This window comes from Lathamus discolor, chromosome Z, assembly GCF_037157495.1.
Source record: "Lathamus discolor isolate bLatDis1 chromosome Z, bLatDis1.hap1, whole genome shotgun sequence".
NCBI lineage: Eukaryota > Metazoa > Chordata > Aves > Psittaciformes > Psittacidae > Lathamus > Lathamus discolor.
In genome coordinates, this window is record NC_088909.1 from 76,158,080 (window position 1) to 76,178,099 (window position 20,020).

General features: G+C 40.8%; 1 protein-coding gene across 1 annotated transcript in view; it reads right to left on the reverse strand.

Annotated features, from left to right (window-relative positions):
- Positions 1-10,895: 10,895 nt before the first annotated feature.
- SH3GL2 (SH3 domain containing GRB2 like 2, endophilin A1) overlaps positions 10,896-20,020 on the reverse strand; it is an 87,005-nt gene continuing 77,880 nt past the window's right edge. The window contains exons 6-9 of the mRNA XM_065661536.1: positions 19,674-19,832; positions 18,095-18,198; positions 14,614-14,744; positions 10,896-12,362 (exon numbers count right to left, since the gene is read on the reverse strand). Coding sequence (XP_065517608.1) covers positions 12,163-12,362; positions 14,614-14,744; positions 18,095-18,198; positions 19,674-19,832 — 594 coding nt within the window. The 3' untranslated portion in view covers positions 10,896-12,162. The remainder of the gene's footprint in view (positions 12,363-14,613; positions 14,745-18,094; positions 18,199-19,673; positions 19,833-20,020) is intronic.

Sequence of the window (20,020 nt, forward strand, 5' to 3'; positions counted from 1 at the left end):
GCAAGGTAACTTATGTTCTTTGCTAACAATATAATGTCATGGGGGAAAAGGAACACCAGGTAACACAACATGCGTGAGCTGACTTTATTAAGTGGCCAAAAATGTGGGACAGGCTGCGTTAGGTAAATGACAGTGCACACATGCACACATACGCCTGTGCACACAGACACACACAGAGTTAACACAGTACAGGGGGATGATCACTTCTCTGGCCCTGCTGGCTATGCTATTTTTGATAAAAGCCAGGATGCCATTGGCCTTGTTGGCTGCCTGGGCACAAGCTGGCTGACCAACACCCCCAGGTCATTTTCCACTGAGCAGCTTTCCAGCCACTCTTCCCTAAACCTGTGGTGTTGCATGGGGTTGTTGTGGCCCAAGTGCAGGACCTGGCACTTTGCCTTGTTGAACCTCGTACCACAGCCCATTGATCCAACCTGTCCAGATCCCTTTGCAGAGCCTTCCTACCCTCTGCCAGATCAACATCCCAGCCAGCTTGGTGTTGTCCACAAATTTACTGGGGGTGCACTCAATCTTCTCCTCCTGATAATCAGTGAAGATATTAATCAGAACTGGCCCTAATACCAAGCCCTGAGGGACACCGTTAGTGACCAGTCACCAACTAGATGTGACCCATTTACCACCACTCTTTGGGCCCTGCCACCCAGCCAGTTTTCAACCCGGTGAAGAATTATCTTACCCAGGCCATGAGACCCAAGTTTCTCCAGGAGACCACTGTGGGAGATGGTGTGAAAGGCTTTACTTAAGTCCAGATAGAGTGTCCACATCATCAGGGGGGTGGGTCACCTTATCTTAGAAGGAGAGCAGTTTGGTCAAGCAGGACCTGCCCTTCATGACCCCATGCTGACTGGGCCTGATCTCTCCATTGTCCCACACGTGCTTTATGATGTCACTTAGGATCATCTGCTCTATGGCCTTTCCCGCTTTGGGGTCAGGCTGACAGGCCTGTAGTTCTCAGGGTCTTCCTTCCTGCCCTTTTGGTAGGTAAGCATCACATTGGCCACCTTCCAATTCTCTGGGACCTGCCCACTAGACCAGGACTGCTGATGGATGATGGAGAGTGGCTTAGCAAGGTCCTCTGGCAGCTGCTTCAGCACTTGTCGGTGTAACCCATGCAGCCCCATAGACTTGTGTACATCTAAGTGGAGCAGGAGGTCACTTAACCATTTCCTCCTAGTTTCTGTGGACTCAATCAACTAAAATACATAGTAATATGGAGTATTTTCACATTGATTCTGTGCCAGAAAATTGAAACTGCAGATAAAGCAACACTCTCCAGCTGCCCCATGGTGGTGTCTTCATGAGGGCTTGGCAGGCATTGTTTTATTTATTCCGTCTTGGGTGCTCTGCTTCTGCATGGTGCCAGATGTCCAAGTACCAGCTGTCCCAGACTATTATGCTGTCTGAAACCGATAGCACAATGATATTACACTAGGCCTTTCCAGCCGTTTCAGGTGCTCTTCTCCTGCCACTTGTTGATCATCTCCCTCAGTTCTTGCCTGCTTGCTTGCCTTTCAGCCATGGGTAATTATGCTTAATAACTTACTTATAATCAGGGCAAAAGTTGTGATACTTCAGCAGCAAATAAAAAATATTTTGGAGACAAAAATACCAAATTAAACATTTGGGAAGGAATGAAAGCTTAAACAGCCTATGAAAATTATTTGCTTTCATCATATTTTGCTGATTGCATTGTCTGTAAGTTTTGGAAATCTGTCACAACACAGAATATCCAAATAATTTGGTGTTAGGACTGCCTAGTCCTTGGAAAATCTCTGTTTTGTAATCCTGATAGGTTTAACTTTAAAGAGCTCCCCTAGGTCTTCAGGAACAAAGTACTAGCTGAAGCGGCTGCTGTCCCTAATGATGCTTTGAAAAGACCCACGAATAAAGACAGCAATGATTGGTTACTAGAAGGGATTTTTCAGAGCTCACCAACAAAACATTTCTACTTTGCACATTCAAGATATTTGCGAGGAATGTGCTGACACTGTCATGCCTGCAGCACAGCTTGTCAGCCTTTACAGCAACAGTGCTGTACAGGTGCAACCAGAAGCTTTATCATCCATGGAGCTCTATCCCCACCCTGGTGTTCCTTGCTTATTTTTCTATTCCAATGAGATAACACACACACACCCCCCACCCCCCACCCCCCCTTGTTTCTGTTTGTCCAAGATTTTTGTTTTCTTTTAAACTCATTTTTAAGGATCAAAATGATAGCAAGCATGATGAAAGTCTCAGGAAAAAGTGTCGGCTCTTGGTCAAAAGCACATTTTACAAAGCACTGGCATTGCTGATAACAGTAGCTCAGCTTTGTGGTGGTGCCATGCAGGGCACAAATGACAGTGATTTGCCATTGCTGCTCCTGTGAGTCCTCTCTGCCTTGTCTGTAGCAAGCCCATAATGCCTCAGGTTATTATCCTTTGGTCCCACACAATGTCTTCTTTTGCATGTATGCATAAGGTTGATACTGTTTTATGTTTTTGAGGGTGGTTTTAAGATTACACATGAATAGTACTTGTTTCAGCACTTTTAACAGGCACTTTCAGCTTAGCTATTTACCAATATGAGTAGCTTTTATCTCTGGAGAACCCATTTTTACTCCTGAAAACACTTTTTGATCATTATTCTTGTACTTACCTCTTACAGTCAAGTTACAGATTAAGATCTTAGATATTATTAGCTCCCATACCTCCTCTTACTCCTAATACATTTTGAGAGAAACAAAACACGTTTGAAATTACTCTCATTTTACAGCGAAGAGCAATCAGGCACTTACTTAGACAGCTACTGCAGGACACACTTTGGAAAGTATGTCATGATGTATTATGCCTCAAGGGCCCAAATGTAAACTGGGTACAATCAAAAACGATTTTGCTACAAGAAGGAACCTCAATTAATATACATAAAGTGTTTGAGAAACTTCAGATGAAAGCTGCTATGAACTGCCAAAACATTCATATTCTAATATATTCCTTGAGACAGTTTGGCCCAAAGTAGGCATAACTCTCCTCCCAGCTAAAGGCTGACAGATGTTCTTCATGATGAATAGTTTATGCTTGAATGAACAATTTCAGAAGGTATTCTGATTTTTTTATTATTATTTTATATTTTCTGAAGGTGAGCATCTGCAGTTCTATTACTATAAGGGGGAGAAAAAGCTACATCTAAGCATGTGTGTGCATGATTGATATTATAAAGCTTTGTGCTGGAGGGATCTGCAGCTAGGTGACAGCCAAAAATAATTTTATTCAGGACAGATGGGTGATGTGAGTATGTGGGTGCTAAAAAACTGTCTTACTATTCAATCCTTATGTGTGCTTTATTAACCCATTCTGAAGATCCACATGAAAAAACAATTGTCTACATTTTGAAAATATGATACATGAAAGTAGGTAAGGTGAGCTTTAGCAATTTCCACAGCTTGGGCTTTTGTGTTGTTTGGGGTTTTTCTAAGTTTTAATGTTCAGGGTTGGATGATACTGAAAAAGCAGGTTTCCACAATTAGCTTTGCACAATGTCCATTATAGGAATTGCTATGTTTGCTAACAGTATGCTTTAAAACTTTGCATTTCAGAACGGAAACGTACCTATTTAAAAGTTAATATTAAAATTAAATGCCAGGGTGCCCTCTACTGGCTCACGGTATTAACACCAAACAGTAACAAAACCCAGATACTTGTAACCCTGCAGGAAACGTGGCCCGAAAAAAAGAGATGATTACCAACTGCATTTAGATTGGAACATGCTGGACTTTTAAAACAGATTTGTATCCCTCCCACGTCTTGAAAGGCTTGTGGCAGCATATGCTGTATGAGGCACTGAGAAACTCACTAGCTTATCCAGTTGCTGCTGACCTCATGGTAGACATAACCACATTCATACTGCAGCAGAGGGACTGCAGTGCTATGCATCATCAGTTGAAAAAATGCTTTCCAGGCGTATGAAAATAGAAGCAGAGCATGTCCTGTTGCATTTTCTTGCAGCACATCAGGGCCCACACATTCAACAGGGATTATGAAGTTCCTGATGTTGCACATCTTCACTGCTCCAGGGAGCTATGACAGGAGTGGGCTGCTAGCCTCTGTTAAGTTTAGAAACAGGACTGGTAGTTGCACACTGTCAAGAGGGAGCTTTTCACCTGAGACACCAAGTAAGAAGCTTCTTGTGGAAACTGGGAATGCTTGCTCAGCGGTGGCAGCAGGTGATTGTTAACCTTCAGGAGGAGTATTTTCATAGTTGTCTGTGCCTCCAGTTTCACCCCCTGGTAGTCTCTAGAAGTGTGTATACAGTGCTGCAAGCCAGATCTGCAGACTTGTTTCTTCATACCTTTTCAGACTGCAGTATTGCAAAGAGCAGCAGGAAGTGAGAGCTTTTCTCGGATTACAGGGAATTTTGGAATTCCACAAACTTCCTTTAGACATAAAGGAATGAAAAATGTATAAAATAATGGGATTATTTACTACTTTTTCAGGCTGCGAAGAAGAATGGTAAAAGAACCACTGATGCTGGTTGCACTATTACTTGATAGGCCCTCTGACATGAGGGTATGAAGGACCATATCTATAGTTACCTTCAAAGTCTAGTGAAATGCCAAAGCTGTGACCTCCAGACACCTACTTATGAAACTGCAGTGCATTAATACCCTGAGTTGCCAAATGTCATCCCACTCTTCAGTGGATGATACCTTCAGCTTAATTCCATTTTCAGACTCTCAACAGAAGGTTAGAGTATTAATACTGGCCTTGGGTAAAAGCAGAAATTTTTATTAGACTGGATTAATTTGTACAGAGCAACACGAACAAATTTTTCCTCAAGTCTGTAGTGTAAAATCTGAGAGCTTTATGCAATTGTTTCTGGCAACAATTCCCTGCCAGCACCGGAAATCAAGTCTATGCTGAGTCCATCCTAGGATTTGGAAAGAGGTATAAGGTGTTCCCTCAGTGACTTTGGGAACCCCATGAGACCCTGCTAAATGTACAGGCTGAAGCAGAGAACTTTACGATACTCTAAAGTGAAAGCAAAAAGCAGTTTCTGGGAGAAGGAATGTTGAGTACATGATCAATTTATCTATAATGTCCCATGCCTCTGGAAGCTTCCTCCTTTTAAGCTGTTTCCTCAGCTTTACATATAACTTAAGCGTAGCAGCTGCTGCTTTTTTGTAATGGTCATTTTGGGTCTCACTTATTTCCATGCGGTGTACCAGGCTTTTTATGCTCCTGCTCAGAAGTGTTAAAATGATGGCATAAACAGTCCAGCCGTCTTCTATTTAGTTTATATCTTAATTCATTCTGCTGTTTGAAGACCCAGCTTTAAAGTGGCTGCTTACAAACTTACAGGAGCTGATATGCTGGCTCAGCATTACCCTTCCCTCTATCCCACTCATCACACAGGACTCGGTACAACATTGGATTAAAAGGTTGATGTAGGATTGATGAAGATGATGCACCTGCACCTTCCTTTGGACATCATCACTGACGTGTGCTGATATATATCATCATACTGTATCATCTTTTTCTGATGCTCAAGTTTTCATCATAGTAACTGCGAGCTGCTAACAAGCTACTTCAGCCTACTGAGAAAGGACTGTCAGAAGCCTCCTCCTTCTCTCATGCTGAAGTTCAACATCTGCACCAAAGTTAGTCCAGATGAGAGCCATGAAAATGGTCAGAAGACCATGTCTTCTATGAAGAGAGGCTGAGAGAGTTAAGGTTGTTCAGCTTGGAGAAGGCCTAGGGATGACCTTATAGCAGCCTTTCAGTATATAAAGAGGGCTTTGTAAAAACACAGAGATGCTTTTTTACCAGGGCCTGTAGTGACAGGACAAGGAACAACTGTTTTAAACTGAAAACGGGTAGATACAGATTGCATGTAAGAATGAGATTGTTTTACAATAAGGGTGGTCAGGCACTGGGAGAGGTTGCCCAGGGAAGTTGTGGATGCCTCATCATTGGAGGTGTTCAAACTCAGGTTGGACTGGCTTTTCAGCAACCTAATACAGTGAAAAATGTCCCTGCCCATTGCAGGGTAGGGGGTTGTAGCTAGTCCAAACCATTTGATGACTCTATGTTTCTATGACTAATGGTCTGAAAAGTAAGGCAGAGTACACCCTCCATAATTCTGCAGATGATACAAGACAGGAAGAAGCGGCTGATACAGAGGGCTCTGCTGGCATTCAGGGGGATCAGAGTGGGCTGGAGAAACGGGCTTACAGAAACTTCATGAACTTCAGCAATGGGAAATGCCAGGCCCTACCCCTGAGATGAAATTTTAGTGTGAAGGTTACCTGTCGTGGTAGAGGTCTGCAGTTGGAATGAGAAATTAATTTGGGTGTAGGCAGTAGATGGGTATGTGGTTTCAGACCAAAGTATGTGGTCTTTGTGGAGCAGCTCAGCACCTAGAGTACAGCTGACAGGGCCCTGCGAGAGGTCTCTCTTATGGCCCGTGGTGCCTGGTGTTGGTGCTTACAGTATCAGGGAGAAAAAAGGGAATTAGCTGTGGGGTGCCATGTGCCTGCCCATAGTCCACGCGTGTCCCCAACGCGTGAGGAAATGGTCCCCATTTGGAGCCAGACTCTCTGCACCCATTCTCCATGTCCTCAGCAAACCTTCTGCCACACTGGTGTGGAAGGTGACAGAGTGATTATTGGGATTATTAGAAAAGCTAGTAAAATAGCTCTGTTCGTGATACAATTTGCAGCTGGTGTGTATTTCAGGATCTCACTGCTCACATGGATGCTCTGAGCAAAGCGTGCCACACAGGTCAGTGACCACTGCAGGACAGGAAAGTCCCACAGATGAGCACTGCTGATGGTGATTTGGTAAATTCCTGAATCCTCCAGTTTCAGGCAGTGACCAGCAAAGAAATACCAGTGTGTTTCTGCAGGTGCCAGGAAAGCAGCTCTTGTCTGAGAGCTTCCCAAGCCTCTCCTGGAGCCTTCCAGCTCACGGACAAGCTCCCTTTTCTTTCCCTGCTTTGTTAGTGTTTCTTTTCAACTCCAGGCTTCACAAAAAGTAAGAGTGAAAGGCACAAACCCTAAGCACTGTGCAAGTATAAGGATAAGGCTGGCTGCCATTACCCTATCGAATTTGCCTAGGGCCAGGAGAGGGCTTTTACTGTAGCGACTTCAGCTTGTCCACTGTCTGCCCCAGCAGCATATGAAAGGTTGATGTTCTGTGCTAATGTTCTGTGTTTGAGTCCCAGAGCTGCCAGGCCTTTCCAGAACCAGTAGCTGTAGGGAGGCACGGCAGAAGCTGCTGTTCCTTTGACCTGCTCCCCTGTGCTTTATCTCCAATATTAAAGGTAAATAGCATAGAATTTATCTGTACTTTACTGTGCACAGCAAGAATGTATCACAAAGCTGTTCCCACCTTCTGCAATATTTTAGGCCAAATGGTAACGAAAGACAGTAAAGCCTTCTGGAAATTTCAAGTCGGTGTTTGAACTACCAGACTGCTACAAGTTTCAAAGAAGATAGTTACAGAGCATTCTAGAAATTCTGAGCTTAAGTCTAAGACAACCTACTGCGCTTTGCAGAAAATAAAGATCCAGTTAATTTCTACAGAATGCACTCGAGTTTATACAGTGTTGATACCTGGGAATCTGCCCTAATTTATTACTTCATTTGCCCGTCAGCCCATCTATGCTGGGAAGAAGACCCATCTGCACACTGACCTACATAGAACCCGTACCCTGCCTTTATGAGCCTAGCCAGTTTCCTCAGCCTGTAGATATGGCAAGCCTAGGATACATCCTGGAGCAGAACTAGTGCTCAGCATAGCAGTAGCCATAAAGATTTGAAAGACTTAAACCATGAAAGACATAAACCAAGAAAAAAGTCCACAAAGCAGTTTTCAAGTCTTGCCCATGTAGTTCATGTGAGAGAAGCAGTATGATTACCTGTAAAGGAAGTGTTGTCTGTATGATCCCTAAGCCAAGATCCAAATACAAAATTCTGAGTATGACTACAGTCTTTTTTCTTTCTGGAGCAAAGAGGCTGTTTTAAAAGAGGAATAACCCCACCCTTGTTTGGTTCAATCACTTCTTTATTTAAATGGAATAGTTCAGGAAACTGTTGGGGTTTTTTGCTGTACTTTTCACAGCTTCACTTTGCAATAAGTGAGAAAGTCTATGAAGGTGAAAGCTTCATGAAACCTTACGGCTCAACAGAACTGAAAAAAAAAGAAGGAAAAACCCCCAAACAAATAAAACCAAAACAGAAAACCATCAAACTTAAAACATTTAGCTGTATTTGGCAGCTGGCAGCCCAGTGCTGGAAGACTTCCTGATCTCCTCTGTAAGAAGGAAAAGCAGTTCTACAGCCAAGTTTGGTTAATTAGGAACCCATGTCACACTTCTGAAATGTTTCTGAAAACATACACCTTAGAAAGCAGGATGACAGAAGTTGTAAATCTGACAGTGAAAAAAGGATATTGCCTCCATCAACAACGTATCTTATGTGCTTCTAGAAGGGAATAGAGTCACAGGGCTCTGTAGGCAAAGCTTTGAACTGCCTGAGACATAAAAGCAAACAGCCTTCTGCTTTCTTCCAATCCATGGATCACACCCTTCATCCTAGCACTGAAGTTTTAGATGCAAACTTTTATCAGCATAGTAATCTCTGTTTTGGCCAAGTCAGACTTTGGTCTTAACCACATGAGCAATGAAGTGTTCTTCAGGGATTACCTGTACAGAGAACAGAGCACTACGGAAATGCCAAGAATTTCATGACATGTCAAGCCCGGGCCCATGTCATCAAGTGATGGCATGTAACAGTTTTTGACTATTCTGTGCATTCCTTCTGTCCCCATTTGTTGAAAGGCAACATTTCCCTACACCTTAAAAATCACACTCAGGAGAGTCAGGCAGCACTGCACACCAGTTATCCTTTTGCTTTAAATCATGTAAAATTATCTCTAAGATAGTTGCCCTATGTTTGCATGCCTTCCACAGACACTACAAAATAATCTGATAAAACAGAGGTGTGCTAGGGGGAAGAGTGACTGCTAAACCTTCAAAATTAACATAATTAACTGTAACACAGTTCTTAACTGTAGTAGATCATCATTAATGCATATGTTAGAAGTTTCAGGGCCATCTGGTTTGAAACAGACTTCCAGTCACTTACAGAAACTGAACTGTGGCCAATCTTAGGATTTAGGCCAGAACTGTAGTGAGAAATGATGGGAGTTGTCTATCTATCTATCTATCTATCTATCTATCTATCTATCTATCTATCTATCTATCTATCTATCTATCTATCTTTTAATAGTTTGGGTTGGAAGGAACCTTTCAAGGTCACCTACTCCATACTCCCATATAATGACCAGGGACATATTTAACTACCTAGATCAGGTTGCTCAGTGCCCCATCCAACCTGACCTTGAACTGAGCCATGAATGAAGCTCTGTCAGAGTCTCTGTTAGAGTTCATAGGGACATCCCTTTGCTAGGCCTCTGGGGTTGTGACAAGGCACTGGCAATGCAGGCTGCAAGACAGCCTCTGTGAGAAGCTGGACCTGCCTCATGCTGGCCACAGCTGGATCCAGCAGACCCACCACAGCGCATGGCTGAGCCCCTCAAACAAAACAGTGTTACCTCAGAGAAAAAAAACTTGAAAAAGGGTAAAACTCACTGGGCTGTGATGAGGAGGGGAAGAATGAGAGTGAGAAACAGCAGGGGGAACACCAAGGTCAATAAAGGATGCTGAGGAGGCATTAGAAGGGTCCCACTGCTGGAACAAGGCAAAACTGTAAGGAGTGTCCTGGTTTTGGCTGGCATTGAGTTCATTTTCTTCCTAGCAGCTGGTGCAGTGCTGTGTTTTAGCTTTAGTCTGAGAACAATGCTGATAACACACTGATGTTTTAGTTGTTGCTCAGTAGCGCTTACCCCCATCAAGGACTTTCAGTCTCATGCTCTACTAGTGAGGAGGAGCACAAGAAACTTGGAGGAAGCAGAGACAGGACACCTGACCTGAACTAGCCAAAGGGGGATTCCATACCACAGCACGTCATGCCCAGTTTATTCCCCCCCCCCCCCCATTTTTTATATACTCTTTTGTAATTATTTCAATCATTAAACTGTTCTTATCCCAACCCACAAGCTTTACCTTTTTTTTTTTCCTGATTTTCCTCCATATCCCATTAGGGAGGAGCAGCTGAGCAAGTGGCTGTGTGGTACTAACTTGCTGGCTGGGGTTAAACCATGACAAGGAGGAAGGAATAGCAGAGAGGAGCTATTATGCACTGACCATAAACCTCCCATCTTCCTGCACTGCTTAGGAGTTAGGAGTGAAGGAGTGAATGTAAGCTTGGGAAATATGGCTGGAAAGGTGCTATTTTTATGTTTGCCTTTTTACATAAATCTACTTTAATTGGTAATAAATTAAGTTTTCCCCAAATCAAGTCTGCTTTGCTTGTGACTGGTAAACAATCTCCCTGTCGTTATCTCAACCCACAAGCCTTCTTACCCTTCCACTGAGGAGTAGCGAGTGAGCAGATGGGTGGGTGTCTGGCTCTTTGCCACGGCTAACCCACCACAATATGTGTACAACAAATAATATAAAATAAAATGCTGTGTCATATGAAAGAAAAATAGTCTAAATTACCGTGCCTTTACGCTTTACTAGGGGGTTTGTGAAGACCAGCATTCTTTAACGAGAAACAAACTGCATCCACAAGATTGCATTCTGGTCATCATGACATTAACTTTATGTGCTCAGTGTCTGTTCAGGAGGGCCGTTACATCTATGAATTTTAACTGACTGAATGACAAAAAAAGTGGTTTTCACATTTGCACAAAATGAGGAATTTTTGTTTGCTGAAGTCAGCACAACAGATTTGAAAGCAACAAAGGAATAATCTACAACATTATCCTAGTTATTCTCTCAGCATTTATTTGAAATATCAATACTTTCCATAATATAGTTTATGCACTAAGCAGTAGGGAATTGTATTCACTTCACATCATCCAGTACTGAAGTGGCACATTCGAAGCAGCACATTAAACTTCTGGAAGAGACTGTACAATTTAGATAAATAGAACTCTGGATAACTAAACTAACAGAACTTCTGCAACCATTACCAAAAGAATGCCAAGAAGCTAGGCACAGCACTGTACACACAAAGTGCAGGAAGGAGGAACACGAGAGAACCAACTAAACATATGAGGGAACTGTTTTTGCATATACGGCCACATGTCTTTAATTGGTCAACTCAAAAAGGTAATACGCTTCATTTAGTCCTCATTGAGGAGAGAATGTGCACAAATGATGTTCGAAGAACACATGGTAGACAGAAACAAATTAAGTGAGCGTCATGTTTGGTTGGTTATTGTATTCCTCAGTGAATGAGTTTACAAAGGATATCTGGTGCTTAAGCAGCATCATTTTGTGCCAAGACTTGACAAGTAACAGTTAACAAATGCCAGTTTTATTCCCCATCTTGCCCTCTTACTGGCATTTTGGTGAGCATGCTCTAAGTACCTGAAGGGCAAATTCAGGTGGTTTGTGTCCAAGGTTTTTACTACAGGAATCCCCATTTTATGGTTTACAGTTTACCTGTGTATGGAAATAGGCCTTTTAACAGTAATTAAGACTATATGAATGAGCAGAGAGCAGCAGAACACACAGTACAGTGGTTCACTTTCTGAGAAACCAGGTCTATATTTATGCCACCTCTGTGAGAACAAGCCAATTTGATTGGGAGATACAATTCTGGTTAATCAATGTTAGACCTGTGTGAACTGCATCATTAAGAAGGGAAGGATCAAACAGCAAGAACTCTTCTTTTTATAGAGAGCTAAGACTGAAAAGTAATACAATGGTGATAGGCATTATCTTCCCAAAACCTCCTGCTACTTCACTATGAGTTACCTGCTTTGTTTGCCATCGTCTTACCAGCTTCAACTCCATAATGCCTCTGGTTACCACCAGGCCAGCATGGCTAATAAACTAACCCGCACTATGCTGGCTCAGAAGATACCACGCATCACCACCATGTAGTATGACAACACACAAACCAAAGATGCTCAGTGGGAATCAGTAACTCTAACCACTGCAGTTTTCACTTGTAAGGTGTAAGAAGCAGCATTTTGAAAGCAGTGGTACTGCACAACTATCTGGGTCGCAAGTGGTGGATCAGCCATCCTAATTGGGCAATGGAACTAGAATATCAACATAATTGATGGGGAAGAAACCTGACTGGCCATGAAGCATCCCCTCATACCAGTTTTCATCAATCTGGTTAGTGAGGGTAATGATATCACCCTCTTTAAATCCCAGCTCCCCTTCGTTTTCTGGTTCAAAGTCATACAGAGCTCGGCAGCATGGCTGATCCATGTGAACACCTATGGAGAAGAAACACAAAGCAAAAATCTGCTTAAAAATCTCAACAGTTGTTGTTATCATTTTTACCACTGTACCTACTACAGGTGTTGCTGTTTCTGCTGTCACTCACATGCCAATGACAGTTCTCTGGTAACATCTAAATTTGAACTGCTAAACTTCATTAGGAGACAGCTAATCGGCTTTTGGCGGCCTTTAGTTTTCATATGTGACTACCAGTAGATGTCTGAGACTTCTGAAACAACCGAGATACAACCAAGCCCACACCTAAAAGCATGGCCACAAGCAGTATGGAATAAAAAAAAAAAAAAAAAAAGAAAAAAAGAGAAGCAAAAGTCCTAATATATTTCCAGCTTTACTGGCACAGAGATGCTTTGTCTATTTACCCCAGGTACGTAGCATAAGGGGCAGCTTAAAATGACAACGAGGTTGTAACTATGTCCTTGTCCTTTTATTGAAAATGTACAGTTACACTGTAAACCACTGTATATGCTCCTAATCCTCTGAATTTTAATATGAGATTTTCAAAGACCTTTTCTCCCCATCCCCACAAAACACTTGATTGTAGGGCCACCAGGGCAGATTCAAAACAAGTTTGAAATGAAAAGCTTTCTAATATGCTAGCGCATGAACATCTGAAACTAAACCCATTAGAATGGCTAATGGACAAGTTATTAGTTAGGTCAAATTTTCAAACATTACATATAATTAATAAATATCCCCTCCACCCCCGAAACTGTATAGTTAGTATTTTCAGGTTTTTCACGTATACTGGCTTCAGGATAAGTAAGTTTCAGATTTTAACTTCTTGCATACTCATTTCAACCTCATTGTGGCTAGAAAGCCCATGCTTGAGCTATTTTAGGACAAAAATATTCCACTTCTATAGATCTCAGTAGAGCAATTACCAGATTTAATTTATTAAATTCTGTAGTGAAACCTTTTTCATTTCTTTACCTATCACTTAAGTGTATTTTGCTTTATTTGTCATGAAGACTATCTTGCTGCCATCAACAAGCCTTACAATGTGTTTGGTATCCCTGTTGCTATGAGCTGAAATTTAGAAGACCTCAACAAATAAATTCCAATGACCAGACTGCAGCTTTGAATGAACCAACCCAAAAATATTTTAAAGAAATTTCAAAGGAGGTGTTTGTCTGAAACTGTTAAACACTTCAAAAGAAAGAACCCCCATTGAAGAAAATGCTAAATACAGCTCTCTGAAGAGGAAGACGTGAATGCTGCAGACACGCAAGAACGTGTAGCACAGACAAGTATTCATTACAGTGTGTCATGTAAATGAAGGCGACAATTACTGGTGGTATGAGGAGAGCTTTAGCATGCAAGACTCAAACCCACGCTCATGTACAAGGAATCTCCATTGTATCACCCTCGTCATTAGCATAGGTTACTAGGAACTTGCATGATTATCTAAGACAATTTCCAATGGCAGGTGCCACATGGAGATACTTTTTCTGCCTGTATATGGGGGAACACCAAACACCAGGATATGATTGGAAGGAAGGAAATCCTGATTAAAGATGTAGTGAAAAAAATCCAGTCTTGTAAGGTGGAGTGTGCTAGCAACTGTCACTGAAGTAAACTGGAATAACTGAGGTCAGGATCTGTACAGAGGACAGCCCTCACCATGTCATGGAGTAAAAAACCATTACTGTGAGAAACAAACAATAATGCTTTTTTAGTATGTGTTGATATGAAATAGACACTTCCTTAAGATAATAATTATGCACAGTCATAAAAATGCTTAATCTTGCTTGCACTGCTCTCAGCTGGGCAAAGAAAGTAACTTTGATAGCTTTGTTTTTCTTTTTAGTGATTTTCACTTTCAGGCTCTTCCTGTTGTACTACCTGGTTTTAAAATGCAGGATAAGGTTATAGGGGCTTTGGAAGGGTTCGGGATTCTGCATTTTCACAGAAAACTTCCTGTTGTTCTTCCAGTTTCCTAGATGTCTTTTTTATAACATTCTACATTTCGAGGTGAATTTAAGTAAGGCAGCCTCCCTTTGAGCTTCTAGGACTAAGGAAATTTTTCATGCAAAGACACATTTAAAGCAGTGGATGATCCATTCCTGTTCTCCTGCCTGAGGATGTGAGCACATCACAAAGAAACAACGGTTCTAACAGCTCTCTCCTATACTGTCTTCATTCTCATTATCTCACACTATGAAAGAACTAATCTCTAGAAGAAAGCATGGAACTGGCTTTTCTCCTCACATTGCTACTGCCATTTACCTGATGGTTTAGGTGTAGTGGCATGGGATATTCCTCCATTGTGCTGAGTATTATCACCAGTTGTGAATTCCAGGCTCATACGGGGTTTGGGCTGGTATTCTCTCCTGGGCTGAGATGATGCCTCTTTTATTCTGCCAAAACATGAAGTTAAGTGTCAAGAATTAGCTTCTTGTTAACAGATGAGATGCACCAAACTTCTTTATTTCCACAGCTGAAGTTTTGATGCACTGCTTATCCAGACTAAACAAGTTTGGGCATTTGGAGTAATTTTTTCTTTACAGCATTAGTTTAAAATTACAAAAAACCACCCAACGTGACTATGCTATGAGGTTGTTAATTTTAATTTCCCTCTAAGAACCTAGCATTTGCCTGGCTTCCTTTCGCCTGACAATAACAAAGAGCTACTAATGGGCAAAAACTTGTTACATGATTAGCCGTGCTTGGAGAAGTGCTGTACAAACATCTCTGCCCCAATTTTTAGCACGATTTTTGCTTCCATCCCTGGCAAGCCTTAACTGTTCAGTTGGCTGATGCCAACTCTTGTCATTTTATGAGGAGACTGTGTGGGAATGTACTGACTTCAGCTGCAGACTTAGTTAATTTGTAATTTGGAATACTTGCTTCACAGAGGTATACAACTCCGGTTTTCCTGACTCTCAAAATAAAAATACTATGCATCATTAATTTCAATTTATTTTTCTAATTGAGAATTCTAGAATTTCTAGGAAAGGGTACATTTTCAGATTCCAGGGTAAAATTCAGGGACAGGATGATGACAGAATCAGAACAGCTTGTGCAGAACAACTGCCACATATATTTCTAATACTGCACATGGGAGAACACTTGAGCTAAGATCTCCATATTTAAAGCACAAGTTGGGTTTCTCTAACCTTCTCCAGATCTGCCCTAGACTTGTTGCTGGCAGCACATTTTATCTATTGAAAAGATCTGCTTTTAAATTAACCAGTTTTGGTACTGATGACAAGGGTTTCTGTACTGGCCAAAATATTATGCATGTTAGTCAGTCCCCAGAGATAACTTTTCTTCTTTACAAACAAAACCGTAAGCACAGTAGAAAAATAATGTTTTTAACAATTAACATGAATTGTCAAAATAAACATAAATAAAAAGGCTTTGCTGTGTTTCACTCATTAACAGAAGTTACTTTTTCAAAACAGTAAAGTTTTGAAGCAAGAAATACTTAAGTTCATTATACCTAATGAAACAAACACCATGAAACAAAACACCAGATATGAACTAGAAGGCAGCAGTTCTACTGACTTTTTGGGTAAAAATTACCCAAAAGCTCAGCATAAGCCATGTTTCTTCAGAAAAGAAACATCTCCAAGGAAACCATTCCTGCTTCCCAGCTGCTCTGTCACAGAACTGTCTTGAAAACTACAGCGTCCTTTTGCTTGATGAAAAGGAGAGTTTAAAAGGAAAAGCCTTTACTGACTTTCCGGATTTTATTCATTTTATTGCAAGTCTACCAATGTTTGCTAAGTTTCTGAAGTCCCAGTTCCTGGAATCATGGCATTTTAAGGAACCTTATGCCTTCCATTAATGCACAGAAGATAAATGAAAATTCTTGCACTTGCAGTTCCTGAAGGAAATTTTAAAGCCTAATCTAAAGGGCTCAGGAACACTTGAGTGTATTCTTAAATTTTTGATGTTTTTTCTCAGCCTAACTAATTTTTTCTTAAAATTCTTTGGACAATATATTAAACAGGACAGTTTCAACAGTAACTCAGCAGTTACAAGACATTGTCTACGCCAAACAACAGCACAATTTCCATTTACATCTTTTAGTAAGTATCTAGGAAAAAGTATCTAGAAAGTAGGTGATATGTGCTGTAGACATCACTAAGAGTGAACAACTAACAAATTTGCTTGGCTTAAAAGTAAAGCATTATTTTTTTTTTTTTGTCAAAAAACAACTCCCAAAACCCAGGGCCATGCATTCGTGCACCCAGGGCCACCTATGTACCATCAGCAGGAAAAGACAAGTAGTTCTAATAGTAACATCTCTACATCCCTGCTTAATACCTGGCATAAGCATATCACAGTACTCTCTAGTTTGTGTCCAGTGGATTATTTAGCCAGCAGACTCTTTACAATTAGGGATGAACAATGAGTTTATTCAAAAGATTTACTTCAGCTGATCTGTGACAGCAGTCTGATGTAAGGTTCCTGAAAAGCTAAAATGATCCAGAGCTGAAACTTAAAGAAAAGATACTGAATATTTAGCAGAAGTTTCAAAAGGACAGAGGATTATCTGAATTGATACAGGAAGAGAAATCTGCTGCAGAGAGGTATGTTCGCTGTACAGAATAACTTATGGACTACAGAACATCTCATCTGCTCCCAAGGATTCTTTTGTGAAGTGAACTGCAGTATTCATTTGGAAGCGTTGAAAATCACTCTGTGAGCTGTTCAGGCAGTACTGCAAACTGTCTTCAGAAACAGCCTTCTGGGCAGCCTACCTACAAAACAAATGCTGCTCCTAATCACAAAGAAATGTTAAGACTTAGAATTGGATGAGGTTTTACAGACTGCGTGCTCTTAGAAAATAAACACTGGCAGATCCAGTAGTACCAGAAACTAGATCTGCACTAATGACATCAGAAAACTGGAAGGAACCATGGATGATTAAAAAACTGCCTTCACACAGTATGTGCACATTATCTGCTCTTGAGAATTATATGCAGCTTTAAGGAAGAGTCTTTTAGAAGTATGTGAACTAAACAAATCTTTCATGAATTTTATGTTTCTTTGAAGAAGAACATGTGTGCAGGAAGCTGATGAACTCTTACAAACATTATTTTCCTCACTTCAAGGGAGTACAATCTGGTTTTTATGGATAGAAAAAAACCCAAGAAGATCTAAAATATTCTAAAATTCTATTAGAAAGATATTATATTGTATCAATTCTGAGATGGCACTTGCAGTTCTAGAAAAGGGGATGGAAGAGGTAAATTCAGTTGAGCCTTGTATCAAGTTTGATCTGGTAATTAAGCTGAAAAAAAAGGAGTATTCAATAAGGTGGGAACTGATGGGCGTCTCACTACCTGGGCTCAGGAAGTTGTTCATGTAGTTGTAACAATCAATCTTTAACATCTTCTCCTGGAAGGACTATCTTATGAATATATGCAGGAATGGGAAGGAATCCAAAGCTGTAAGTCCCACTGACTTCCCGTATTTATAAGCACTTGCTTTCATTTAAATCACATTTCATACCTTTTCTGAGCTGACATGCTTTCCTGAACACAGTTCTCACTCAGTCATACTCAGAAGTATACGTATCTCCAAAACATACAAACCTCAGCTCCCAATTGCCTAATGAAATGATCCTTGTTTTCATATACATACAGTTACCAAGTTGCACAAGGCAACAGCTTTGCATTTTACTCATATGTTTACTGCTTCTGTAAAACAGAAAAAAACAACGCAACAATCAACAAAATTACACAAAGTGCGTTACCTATCTTCCAGCTTAGAAGTAACTCGCTGTAGGATCTGTGTGGCCTGCTTGTGGTACTCCAGTTGGGCTTGTACAAGAGCAGAAAGCTGGCTCACTTGTTCAATCTGAGGATTGATAGCAAAACATCAGATCTTAGGCAAGAACTAACAGCTCAGCAACAGAGAGTAAAGACCACTGTCTCATTAACACTGAAAAGGCAGTTTTACTTATCTCTCTAAAAACTTGATTTTCATATTTGTAGTTTGTAAATAGTTACATATCAGTCTTTATTCATACCCGTGTCTGGTTATGACCTGATCTGGAATGGTAACTGCAGCTCTTCTCCGCTGATGATCTCCATGGCAGATTTGCAATGAACAGCAGCCTACAGACCTACCTCATTCAGCAGAAACTATGAAAGTAAAAATGAGACTGTAATGAGAGCACAATACACCTTTTCCCTCCCTGTCTCTGAGGGTCACAAAACCAGAGTGACTATGGTCATGCTTCTGGCCTGTGAAGCAAACCAAAACATGAAGATACTACATACTCTTGGATACAGAGTATTTGTAGTGAAGGCAGATAGTATTCTACTTCATGAAGGAGGAAACATCCAAAACTTCTGTGTGGGAATGCAATTGCTAGCAGTTTGCAAAATACACAATGCAGCAATGGTATAATGCAGGCCAGCACTATCTGGCCCCACAGCATTAGATGTTATTACAAGGATTAAAACTACAATCTTGGTATACTTCTTTCATTTCAGCACAGCTACATTTAATTTCTAGCATGCAAATATTTTCAGGTTTGTCATGGCCCCTCTACCACAATCTGGTAATGAAGAATTAAATTAGGTGTATATTTAAACTTTAAATAAATGATTTACTTCAATAGAAATACTTAAACTGAGTTCCTTTTGACCAGGTATTCTATAAGACAGATTTCAGCTGAAATGTTTTTTTCTGCCAAAAGAAATACATTTTTCTTCTTTCTTGATTCTGTCATTTCAACATAAATTATAAACAGAAGATTTAAAATACCTACTAGATGCTCAATCCTAAACGAGTCTGTAAGCAAAAAATAAGCTGCAGAGTCAGATTTGAGCAGTCATATTAACTTCAGCTTTCCTATTCACTATTGCAGCTGATTACAGCAGAGACCATGTGGGTGCAAGTTCATCATCTCTCATTTTTACCAATCCTCTCAGGAGCCCACACACTTGAGCAAACATCTTGGCTCAAACCTTAAAACCACAACTAAGTAAAAGTCATGACTTGTACAATTCTAAGAAGGAAGTTATACTGGTTTTTAAGTAACATTAGACAGGAAGCACAAATGATGCTACACAGGATTTACGTTCTTTAGCTCGGCTACTTATAAAATTCAGCTACCTATAAAAGTCCCACATGTGCATGCTGTACATTACTATAACTGCAGAGCTGTTCACTGAGTCGAATAAGGAAGCAAGTGCTTCCCCATTGTACAGTGACAGGAATCTGTGTTGTGAAGTATTTAATAAGGCTTTCTGGTTTTAGACTGCTTTAGATTGCCTTCACTGCTCTTTTTCAAATTCAGCTCAAAGACTGACAAGGGGTCTCACATCCATCTCCAAAAGGTTGAACATGCTTGACTCAGCAATTTCTTTTGACTCATCAAATTTCTCCAGAGCCTGGCGAAGTTCTTCATCAGGGAGCTTGCCCTGTCTTTTCTTCTTGTAATCGAAATCCAGGCGTCTACCCTCCATTTTCTTTAGGTGATGCTGAAAAACAAGAACGCAAATACAAGCAAAGAATAAAGGATGTTCCCCAATGCTCTTATACTGCATTGTAATCAGGTAGTTCACTAACAGGTGCAAGCATGTGCTGTTTGCTGTGTATCAACGCTTCCCCACAGGGAAGAAATACAGATCAATGAAATAGGTCATTTTACATATCATTTAAGAAGTAA